The sequence below is a fragment of the Myotis brandtii genome, unplaced genomic scaffold (genome assembly GCF_000412655.1).
Source record: "Myotis brandtii unplaced genomic scaffold, ASM41265v1 scaffold379, whole genome shotgun sequence".
Lineage (NCBI taxonomy): Eukaryota > Metazoa > Chordata > Mammalia > Chiroptera > Vespertilionidae > Myotis > Myotis brandtii.
This window is the reverse complement of record NW_005364551.1, coordinates 251,348-263,613: the sequence shown is the minus strand read 5'-3', so window position 1 is coordinate 263,613 and position 12,266 is coordinate 251,348. Positions and strand designations below refer to the sequence as shown.

The following is a 12,266-nucleotide window of genomic DNA, read 5'->3' as shown; positions in this document are numbered from 1 at the left end:
AAGAGAGAGAGAGAGAGAGAGAGAGAGAGAGAGAGAGAGAGAGATTTCCTGTTTCTCTTCCTACTGTAGGACAATTTTTTAAATAATGAGATTTTTTAAAAAGTATTTTTTAATCCTCACCTGAGGATATTTTTCCATTGATTTTTAAAAAAAAACCTACTTTTATTGATCTCAGAGAGGAAGGGAGAGGGAGAGAGAAATAGAAACATCAATGATGAGAAAGAATCATTGATTGGCTGCCTCCTGCACGCCCCCCACCGGGGATGGAGCCTGCAACCCGGGCATGCGCCCCCAATGGGATTCGAACCTGGGAGCCTTCAGTCCACAGGCCGACGCTTCATCCACTCAGCCAAACCAGCCAGGGCTCCATTGATTTTTTAGAGTGGAAGAGAGAAGGAAAGACAGAAAGAAATATCGATGTGAGAAAAACGCATTGATTGGTTGCCTCCTGCATGAGCCGAGGAGCCTGCAACCGAGGTATGTGCCCTTGACCGGAATCAAATCTGGGATCCTTCGGTCCACTGAGCCAAACCAGCTAGGGCTAAATAATGAGATTCTTGATTAAAACATATTCCATGAACCCCAAACACCATGTAAGCTTATTGGTTTTGACTCCCAACACAAGGTGGCGAGTACAACATTCATTTGACAACCATTTCTGGGATGCCCACTCCTTGGGCATTGGGATATAGTGGTCCCTACCCTCCTGAGCCTTTAATCTAGGAGGAGAGACATACTAAACATACTCACAAATTAACTTATAAAGACAAAAAAGGGAATGGATATGACAGAACAATAGAAGGACCTGATTTGGACAGGGGGAATCCGAGAGGGCCTCTCTGAGGAAATGACAATGAAGCTGGGATCTAAGGCTGAGCAGGAGCCAGAGGAAGAGCTAAAGGGAGGGTGCAGCATGTGCCTGACCAGGAAAGAGACAGAGCTCAGAGAGCAAAGAGCAGGAGACTGGTAAGGTTACCAGGGGCCAGGCCAAGCAGGACCTTGGTGGTATGTTAGCACTTTTCATCCTGATCATGAGAATAAGCAAGTATTTAACCATCTGGGCCGACTATTTACCATCTATGCCCCCAGATCCAGTCCCTACAATTCTCTACCTTGGTCAGCGTCCCGGAAGGTGGGTTTCTACAAACTGTCACTTTCACCCGTGTTCCTGTGCCCTCTGTCTTCCAGGTGAATTCAGCCAACAGAAGCACAGGCAGGTGATGGGAAGGTGAGAGGAGAGAGAGGGTGGAGATTTTATTTCTTTTCACTGCCTCCCTGCAGGGCTCGGACAGTGGTGGTAGCTATAGTCCTTGGTCCTTTATTCACAGCCATAGCTTTTGTCAGGTAGCCCCCCTCCCAAAGCCATAGCTCTCCCTAGCTTCCAGAAACTTCCCCCTGCTGCTGCTGGTCCCTAGATGCCTCACTTTCCTGTACACGTTCCCTTAACCTAGCCACACTGTTAGTAGTCAGTTCATTAATCCCTTCAGTTAAAACCCTGAGGGGGACATTTGTGTCTTGCTAGGTCCCTGGCAGATGCAGGCACTAGCCAAGAGAGACAACCAGATTGACATCTGCAAGGATCACTGTGGCTTTCCCATGAAGCAAGGACTGCAAGGGACCAAAGCAAGTGCAGACAGCCGAGGGAGCTCCTGCATGATGCCTGCTATGAGGCCAGACCCCTTGCTCTCCACCTCCACTGTCCACTGCCCAGAGACCCTGATCCACATCCTGGGAGGGCCATGTGAGCAGGTGCCACCTTGGGCTTAGTTGGTTCCCCAGCATCATCACAGGCGTTCAATTCAATATTGATCAAAGTAATTTAAAGATTTAAAGTAAATTAAATATTTAATCTTGAACAGACAGACCAAGAAGAAACAGATTTCTACCAACATACAGTGTGTACAGGTTTGACAGAAAATGGCACTTTCCAGTGGAAAGGCTCTTCAAAGGCCACACAGATTTTCTTCTGTGAAAAACCTTGTGGGCATGGCCTTGTCCCCAGGCAGAGAGGGATGGATGAGATGACCTCACCGTCTCTCTAATTAAACAACAGTGCATTCAGACTGTGCTTTACAGATGTGAATAGCATTGCAACTTCTTTATTCAGCATGTGGCTGTTTATAGTGACAGATTTTGGCTTTTCCCACAGTCCTGATTTGTGATTTTAAAAATCATGAAACTGTAAGCTGCTGAAGATTTCTGGACAATCAGAACAGCTGGATTCTAACTTCTCTAACAGGAGGGGCTGGATTTTCACAGCTCCCAGGCTGCAGGGATGCTGGTATAATATTTGGAAACAGCACCCTTGAAATGGGAAAGGAGAACAACTTGTCCCACCACCAGGAGATGGTGTGACACCAGGTCATCTGCTCACTGTAGCTCATTAAGTATTTCTAGAGTATTCACAATTATTCAACAACTATTTTCTCAGTGTCCCCAGTGTTAGGGCCAGACATCTGTCTAGCCAGCAAAAATGTCTCGAGGGCCCACTTACGGCAAGCATTGTGCCGTGATAGACACATGAAGATGAACATGACACAAGGTTACCTTCAAGGGAGGCAAGGGCCATATCACTAAGTCATTTTGACAGTGTGATGAGTGCTGTGACAGAAACGTGTTTGGGAACACAGCGGGGACAGGGTAAGGTTTGTCTAGAGAGGAGCTGCCTGTGGGGAAAGAGGTAAGGAGAGTGAGGGTGCAGCTTTGATTGTATCTCTAACATTTTCTTTCTTAAAAATAAAGAGGAGAGAGCTGAAACAAATATGGCAGAATGTTAACATCTGTTAAATCTGGTTGTAGGCACACGGGCTTCTGTTGTATTATTTCCTGTACTTTTTAGGGTGGGGAGGAAGGGGAGAAGAACCACCCAACCTTGCTCAGCCTCTGCCTCTGATGTGTGATGAGAGGACAACTTCCTCCTCCAAGTGTGTGCATGTACTCATGCACAGCCAAGAACAACTCCATCTTCCCTCACCAGGGCTATCTTTCAACTGCCGAGGAACATGGGACATCATCTGACTGACCTCAAGCCACAAGGCATAGGCACTTGCAGCTGCTGCTGAAACAAATGGGTGAGGGGTGGCAGGGGTGGAGCGGGGGCTCAGGCCTGGGCCTGTGTTGCATGGAGGCCCTGCCACACATCCAGCACAATGGTCCTTAACAGCAAGTGCCACATACTGGGACCCCCCCCTCTTCTCTCAGACACTAGCTGAGAAGAAACTGGTAGATTCTGGCAATTCCACCAAGGCTACCAATGCACCCATGGACATATCCTTTGACTTCGTCTCTCCATTTTTAGGAATTTCTCCAGCTGTATACTTGGACATGTGTACAATAGGAGTACAAATAGTTATTCATCGCAGGATGAACTGTAATAGCAGGTGACAGGAAACAACCCAAATGACAGGGATGGAGGAAGATTCTCAGGCATCCCTATGATGGAATATTACACAGTCATAAGGAATGAAAAAGCACTTTGTGTTTTGGTTTGGAAAGATCTCAAGGACTATTGAGTGAAAAAAATATAAGGTGCAGGACAGTGTGTGTGATATGCTACCTTCTGTATTGAAAAGGTAGAAAAGAAAAACCCATAAGCATTTGCCTGTATGTGCACAAAATATCAGAATGTTACCAGGAGTTGCCTCTGTGAGGGCAACTGGGTTGATGTGGGGTCAAAGGTGGGAGACTTGGATCACTTTTTACTGTTTAATTTTACCTTTTCTATCTTTTGAATTTCAAATTGTTTTCAAAAGACGGGAAATATCACTTCCTAGCCCATTCCCCAGAGTTTGCAGCGCTGTTCCAGGGTAAACTGCTGATCCTGGGCCTGAACTATTGATTGGCTGGTTTTCCAAGGACCACAAATCTATCCTCACCCCACATCCAGAATGCTTTTTATTTGGGGACCGGGTGACAACTTGTGCTTGGAGAAGATACTGAATGGGTTTGAGGCCTGTGTTACTTGTTGATCAGTAAACCAAAAACCTCAGCAGTACCTCCCGAGGGGGTTCCTGCCTGCCCTGCCTCCATCCTTCCCTCTACCAACTTCCCCTTGGGACCTTACTCCTCACACACCTGATGCCTAGGTGCAGCTAGTGGTTTTGCTCTTGGATGGGCACCTGAGCCCCAGCCAGGTCAACAAGCCTCAATCCTGGAGCTTCTTTTCCTGGGAAAGGCAAATTCTCTTTTTGCTGGATTTGTAGCTGGAAGGATGTTGTGCTCAGAGCTGCCAGCAAATAAAGCAACGTACGGGACAATGGAACAGATCTAGTTAGGCCTGAACTTATTTGTGAGCCGGTATATACAACTGCCTTCTTGCCTTAAGTCAGATAGAGGTGAGTTTTCTCAAAATTCTTGGCAAATATAAAAATTGGGACACTATGCCCCTTTCTGGCTGAGAATCATTCTCTTACAAGGTGGGGGAGGGTGTGGAAAGAGCTCCCCTGCTGAAGCACAAACACGAAATACAGGAGGCACCCCACTTGAGCTATCTCACTGCTCACTATCTGTCTCTCTGCATGCTGGAAATAGCTTTTGGGATTTAAGAAAATAGGAGTGGGGTGGGGCAATCCCCTGGGTGGCTCCTTGGAGCCATGTGGGGAGGTGCATACCTGTAGCCAACATTGTCAGTGCAGGGGTTGTGGGCTCGGATAATGATAAAGACATGCTGAAAGTGTGAGCGGATGTTCTTGGGGGTGAAAGGCAGTGCCCCCGGCTCCTGGAAGATGATGGTCACAATGTCGTTTCCTATGTGCCTCTTCCGTAGAAGCTGGTAAATGGGAAACAGAGTGGGAGAGAAAAGCGTCAAAATTCGACTTGGCTCCAGGATCTTGTCTGGACCATCACAGCAGTCTCCTCACTGTCTCACTATTCCCACCCCATCCCATAGTCTGAGGGAACCGGGACACCTAGGTCAATCATGTCCCTCCTTGCTCAGAGACCTCCTGTGGCTCACTTAGGGCAAGGACCAAGTCCCCAAATGGCCCAGGGAGCTCCAGGCATGCTGTCCCCGTCACCTCTCTGACATCTCCGTTCATGCTCCCCCTTGCTCACTGCTCCAGCCACAATGGCTTCTTGCTGTTCCTCAAACATGCCAGAAACATTTCCTCCTCAAGGCCTCTGCATAAGGCCTCTTGCCTAGAACATTCTTCCTGCAGATCCCCACATGGCTCCCTCCTGGTCTTGGCTGAAATGTCACCCTCCCACAGAGGCCTTTGCTGAGTGTATTATCCAAGATCTCACCCCCTCAATACGCCCATCTCTGCTCTTCTGTCCCTGTTATTTAATATTTATTGACACTTAGCAAACAGTAGCTTTTCCCTCTTCCCTTTGTTTCTCATCTCTCATCTGCCTCTTCGCACTAATGTGCCAGCTTCATGAGAACAGGGATTTTGTCTGTTTTGTTTGCTGCCCACTGCTGTATCCTCAGTGCCGGGAGCAGTGCCTACCACACAGTAGGTACTCAAGAAACATCTCCTGGAGGGCAGCATGGGCTGGCAGCCTTCAATTTGCTCAAGGCCACACTCATGGATGATGGCAGAAGCAGACCAGAGGCAGTCCACAGGGTCGATCCCAAGCCAATGCCCCTTGCCTGGGACACCTGAGTTGAGAAGACTGGGGCAACTTCAGCTTCATATAGGCTTATGGGAGACCTGTACTCTCTCCCCTGCTTGTCAGTCCAAGGGAGACTCTGTAACCTTCACAGGGGATGATGTATTCATGGTATATTACTTATCTGCTGAAATTACACTGTTCTTATTTACCTAAGTTTAACCTTCGTGTAACTGTTAGGAATCCATAGATAAGAGCTGTGTGTAGTTCTATGTGAGGTAGCCACAGTATGAAATGCAGACACTCCTAGAAGCATGACTCACATCATTTTGTTATATTGTTAGTTCTTTATGTGTGTTTTAAACTAGATAAAATAAAATAAAATTTCTAGATAAAAGTACCCATTTACTATGGCTGGCATTTTATACCCTATCTTTTTTTTTTTTTTTTAAATCCTCATCTGAGGATATGGTTTTCATTAACTCGAGAGAGAGAGAGAGAAAGTGGGACAGAAAGAGAGAGAGAGAGGGAGAGAGAGAGAGAGAGAGAGAGAGAGAGAGAATGGTTACCTCATGCATGTACCCTGACTGGAGATTGAACCACCCGCAATCTGAGCATGTTCCCTGACTGGGAATTGAACCCACAACTTTTCAGTGCAGGGGACCACGCTCTAATCACTGAGGAACACCGGCCAGGGCTTATACCCATATCTTAAAGTTGCAATCTCATTTAATCTTCACATCAATCCTTTGAGGCATTAACTCATCCTATCCCCTTTTACTGATGAAAAGACTTAGGCTCACCATTGTTACACGACTTGTTCTGGGTCACACAGACATGGAGGGAAAGACCCAGAATTTGAGTCTAGTTCTGCCTAATTCTAAAAACCAATCTAAAAACAAACAAACAAACAAACAAATAAAACCCAAGCTTCCACCCCTCCCCCATGCTTCCCAAATACCCAGGAATAGGTACCGCTTCCTCTGCCCCTCTGGTCAGGCTCTGCCTTGTACTCTGGTTTCATGCAAGAGTTGCAGAGACCTTTCCCAATGAAACCGAGACATGGGTACTATCATTCCACCCATTTTACAGAGGAGGAACCTGAGGCTCAGAGAGGTCAGATCATGATGCTAGGAAGTGGTGCAGAAAGACCTCACACTCAGGTCTAACTCTAAGGCCAATCGTCTTATAGCATGCCATTAACTTTATGAAATAACTCAGAGTTGACCATTTCTGGCCTGTAATATCTACAATGTCACTTGTACCAATGGAAAAAATATGCATTTCCCAAATCATCGAAAGTCTGTGGGATTTCTGTTCATTAGAAACTAGGAAGAGTTGCTCCTGGACTGAGTCTGTATGGTGTGTCTAGGAGAGGAGCCTCCCGGCAGTGGGCATTAGCTGTTGTTGCCCAGCCAGTACCTCACCTCTTCCTCCTTCTGGCAGCCACAGCAATCCCCTTTTGGAGAGCACCTTTCTGACCCCAATCACTCTCTCTAGGGGTGGGCATGTGCTTCAGGCTGGGCCACTCAGCTCAGTCCATCCCTATCCCAAGCCTAGGGACTGGCAAGTGAATCATCTAATGAGATTTAGTGCTGAAATGTCTCTGGGACACCTGGAAGGCACCACTTTCCCCTGTGGTGGCTATGCTACGAGGATATGATACAAGTGCTGCTAGTGGGCATCTCTGATACTTGGGAAGACCTATAAATAAGAACACTATGAAGAAAAGCAAAGGTCAAGAATGGAAGGATTCCTAACATTGTTTAAGCCCTGGATCTAGCCATACATAAAGCTAGTTCTCTCTCAACACTTGAGAGTTACATAGTGTAGCTCAGCCCACTTTTTGCTTATGCCAGTTTGGTTTGCATTTCTTTCTTTTTAAAATTTTTTTATATATATATTTTTATTGATTAAGATATTACATATGTGTCCTTATCCCCATGTTACCCCCTATCCCCCCGCTCATGCCCTCACCCCCCTGTTGTCCGTGTCCATTGGTTAGGCCTATATGCTTGCATATAAGTCCTTTGGTTGATCTCTCCCCCTTACCTCCAACCTCCCCTACCTTCCCTGTCGGGCCTTAGTTTGCATTTCATTCAGTTGGTGAGAATGTGGAGTAACTAAAATCCTTTATGTGGCTGGATAGATATGTAAGTTGGTACAACCACCTGGGAAAATGTTGACCTATTCACTTTTTTTTCTTTTCTTCATAGGATCCCTAAGGACCAAAGAGGCCCTTGAGGAGAGCTGGGGCAGAGGCAAACAGGGAGGCCAAGGAACAGCTAAGAAAAAACTGCCGTTAAATGACAACTGACCCAGGTGATGGGACTGTGGTGCAGAGAGTCCAAGGCCAAAGGCCTCCAACTGCTGCACAGGACAACACCAGAGCCGCCAGTGCCAGGCTGGCAGCCAGCTAGCAGCCGTGAGGAAAGAGTACCTTGGGGTTCAGCCATGTATCAGCTGGAAATTATGTGGGACCCCACTGACCTGCTGCCTGTTGTTGGGGGTATAAGGGAGCAGAGTGGAGACATGGAACATGATCTCATAGTCCTGGTACGTTGTGTAGAGGGAGTGGGTTCCCGTGGAGTCAGCTGAAACAGAAACACAAGTTAGTACCATGTTTCCAAAACCTCTGGGTTTTTGCCATCTCCCACATACCATCTGTGTCAGTTTTTAATTTGACTCCGTTCTTTAAAACTAAATACATTTAGATAAAAAGCAAAGCTTACATTATACCCCCACCAGATTGGTAACAATGTAAAAGTCTGACAGTACCCAGGGTTGGTGAGAATGTGGAGTAACTAAAATCCTTTATGTGACTGGATAGATGAAATATATGTAAGTTGGTATAACGACCTGGGAAAATTTTTTTAGCAATATCTATTGAATGTGAAGGTAGGTATAATGGATGACCCAGTACTTCCTCTCTTAGGATCATAGTGTAGATGACTCCACACCTGTGCCCTGGGAGATGGGTACAAGTATCTTCAAATGTCAGTCAAAAGAATGGATAAATGGAATAAAAAATGGTGGCAGAGTAAGTGGACGCTGCTTGGACATGCTCCCAGGAGCAAACTGGAATTACAACGAAAATATAGAAAAACTTCCTGAATAATCAACTGAAGACTAGCTGGAGAGAACCCTGATAACCAAGGACGGAAAGTGGAGACCGCATAGAGACTGGTAGAAGTGCAAAGTCATGAAAGGGCTGGCTGGGCTCCCACAGACAGCAGCTGAAGTTCTGGAGAGATATTTCAGCTGTGAGGGTTGCCACTGAGAACGCTGGGCTCTAATCCCCAAGCTAGGCTCCCCAGCTCAGGGTTGCCACTGAGAACGCTGGGTTCTAATCCCCAAGCTAGGCTCCCCAGCTCAGAGCACCAGAAGTGGGAAAGGTGCCCACATAATATCGGGCTGTGAAAAGCACTGGGCTTGCTAACTGCCAGGGAAAGATGGCTGGAAATGCAGGCACCCTTTTAAAGGGCCAACACACAAAATTCCCTGTGCAGCCACTCACCTTGTGCTCCAGCAGAGGGAGGGGAGAGTGGACTGGAGCTGTGTGAGCAGAAACCAGGGTTGGGGACTCTGGGCTTAGAGCTCAGGAGGCAAACACTCCAGTTTCCTGTGCTGAGTCATTCCCTCATGCTGTGAAGGTCATCTTTCTCACCCAGACATTTGCTATGCAAGTAGTTTTGTGTGTGTGGGAAGACAGTTGACCCACCCTATTGGAAACCACCTGGCCCCACAGTGTGGAGTTGATGAGGCCCATTAAGAGACTGAGAATAACAATTAGCCTCTAGGCCAGTGGTTCTCAACCTTGGCTGCACATTAGAATCACCTGGGAATCTTTAAATCCTGATGATTTCTGGGCCTCATCCTCTGGAAATTCTGTTTCTTTGTTACTAATGTTGTGGCCCCACCCCATAACAAAGAAACAGAATTTCTGGAGGATGAGGCCCAGAAATCAGGATTTTAGAAAGATTCCCAGGTGATGATTCTAATGTGCAGCCAAGGTTGAGAACCACTGCTCTAGGCAGAAGCAATTGCCCCACATTATTGGAAAAACTCTCACCACACCTGGGCACCATTACCCGAGGGCTATTCAAGACTGAATTCAATCAGTCTGCAGGCAGAGGCTGTCTCTGAAAGCTTTGAGTCTTTACCTGATCTAATTAGTCAGAAACAGGGATTGACACTGTCCTGCACTAGAGATGGAGAGCTGTACAAGATCTACCTAATATACAGTCAGAAACCCAAACGGGCAGCCAAAATGAGGAGACAAAGAAACAACCCCCAAAGAAAGAATGAGAGAATTCTCCAGAAGAATAGATAAATGAAATGGAGATAAAAAATTTATGTGATATAGAGTTCAGAATAATGATGGTAAAGATGCTCAACAGCATGACAAAAGATATAGTAACTATGAAAACAGAAATAAAGAATGACATAGCACAAATAAAGAACACACTGGAAGGAATACACAGCAGATTAGGGGAAGCTGAGGATCAGATCAGTGAAATAGAAGACAGGATAGAAAAAAATCACTCAATCAGAGAACCAAAATGAAAAAGCAATTATAAAACAGGACAGCCCTAGCTAGTCTTGCTCAGTGGATAGAGCTAGCAGACTGAAGGATCTCAGGTTCAATTCCAGTCAAGCTCACGCACTTTAGTTGCAGGCTCCTCCCTGGCCGAGGCCTTGGCTGGGGCTCAGGCAGGAGGCAACCAATCAATGTGTTTCTCTCACATTGATATTTCTCTCTGTCTTTCCCTCTCTCTTCCACTCTCTCTAAAAATCAATGGAAAAATATCCTATGGTGAGGATTAAAACAAACAACACCCCCCCCCCAAATAACCCCAAAATAAACAAAACAAAAAACAGGAGGACAGCTTAAGGGAGCTGTGGGACAACATGAAACATTACAATATTCAAATAGTAGGTGTGCAAGAAGAGGCAGAAAGCCATAGAGAACATGTTTAAAGAAATAATAGCAGAAAACTTCCCTAACCTGGTGAAGGAAAAAGTTACACAAGTCCAGCCCTGACCGGTTTGGCTCAGTGGATAGAGTGTCAGCCTGCGGACTGAAAGGTCCCAGGTTCAATTCTGGTCAAGGGCATGTACCTTGGTTGCAGGCACATCCCCAGGGGGTGTGCAGGAGGCAGCTGATCGATGTTTCTCTCTCATCGATGTTTCTAACTCTCTATCCCTCTCCCTTCCTCTCTGTAAAAAAAATCAATAACAATATATTTAAAAAAAAAAAGTTACCCAAGTTCAGGAGGCACAGAGAGTCCCAAGCAAGAAGAACCCAAACAGGCTCATGCTCAAACACATTATAATTAAAATGCCAAAAATTAGAGACAAAGAGGGAATCTTAAAGGCAGTAAGAGAAAAGCAAACTGTTACCTACAAAGGAGTTCCCATAAGGCTATCATCTGATTCCTCATCAGAAACTGTATAAGGGAATGGTATGAAATACTCAAGGTAATAGAAAACAAGGGTCTTGAAACCAAGATTACTATATCCAGCAAGGCTATTATTAAAAACTAGAGGCTCAGTGCACAATCAGGGCTGGGGAGGGACATGAGAAGCTGGCCAGCCAGGGAGAGACAGTGGGAGGGCTCCAGGGCGTGTCTGCCTGTTTCGCTCAGTTGCGATCGGCTGGAACCCAGCAGCAAGCTAACCTACTTGTCAGAGTGTCTGCCCCCCGGTGGTCAGTGCACATCATAGCGACTGGTTGATCGGTCAGCTGTCTGCCCCCTGGTGGCCAGTGTACGTCATAGCGAGCAGTTGAGGGGCCTTAGATATCATTAGCATATTATGCTTTGATTGAACGGACGACCGGACACTTAGCATATTAGGCTTTTATTATATAGGATAGATGGTCAAATAAAGAGCTTCCCAGATAAAAAAATGCCAAAGGAGTTCATCACCACCAAGCCAGCATTACAAGAAATGCTAAAGGAACTGCTGTAATGAAAAGAAGAAACAGAAAGAGAAAACTAGGCATACAGAATTAAAATGGGAATATTTAAGTTCCTATCAATAATAACATTAAATCTAGTGGATTAAATGCTCTAATCAAAAAACATAGGATAGCTGGATACAAAAACATGACCAAACTATATAGGCTGTCTACAAGAGACCCACTTCAGAACAAAAGATTCACATAGGATGCGACTGAATGGATGGGAAAATATTTTTCATGCAAATGAAAAAGAAAAAAAAGCAGGAGTAGCAATACTCATATCTGACAAAATACACTTCAAAATGGAGGCATCACAAGAGACAACAGAGGTCACTACCTAATACTACAGAGATTGATCCAACAAGAGGATATAACCCTGGTAAACATATATATGCACCCTATTTAGGAGCACCTAAATACATAAAAAAACTTCTAGAGAACTTTAAGGGAGAGATCGACAATACAGTCATAGTAAGGGACTTATACCCTGACTTCACTGGATAGGTCCCTCCAGACAAAAAATTAACAAGGAAACAGTGACTTTAGAGGACACACTGGTTCAGATAAATTTAATTGACATTTAGAGAACATTTCACCTCAGAGCTGCAGAATACACATTCTTCTCAAGTGCACATGAGTCACTCACAAAGATAGACCACATGTTAGGACACAAAACAAGTCTCTACAAGTTCAAGAAGACTGAAATCATATCAAGCATCTTCTCAGATCACAGTGGAATGAAATTAGAAAT

The 12,266-nt window shown here is 45.6% G+C and overlaps 1 protein-coding gene across 1 annotated transcript in view; it reads right to left on the bottom strand.

Annotated features, from left to right (window-relative positions):
* SIPA1L3 (signal-induced proliferation-associated 1 like 3) overlaps positions 1 to 12,266 on the bottom strand; it is a 305,840-nt gene that overhangs the window by 96,024 nt on the left and 197,550 nt on the right. The window contains exons 10-11 of the mRNA XM_014544696.1: positions 8,041 to 8,144; positions 4,611 to 4,768 (exon numbers count right to left, since the gene is read on the bottom strand). Of these exons, the coding sequence (XP_014400182.1) occupies positions 4,611 to 4,768; positions 8,041 to 8,144 (262 nt within the window). The remainder of the gene's footprint in view (positions 1 to 4,610; positions 4,769 to 8,040; positions 8,145 to 12,266) is intronic.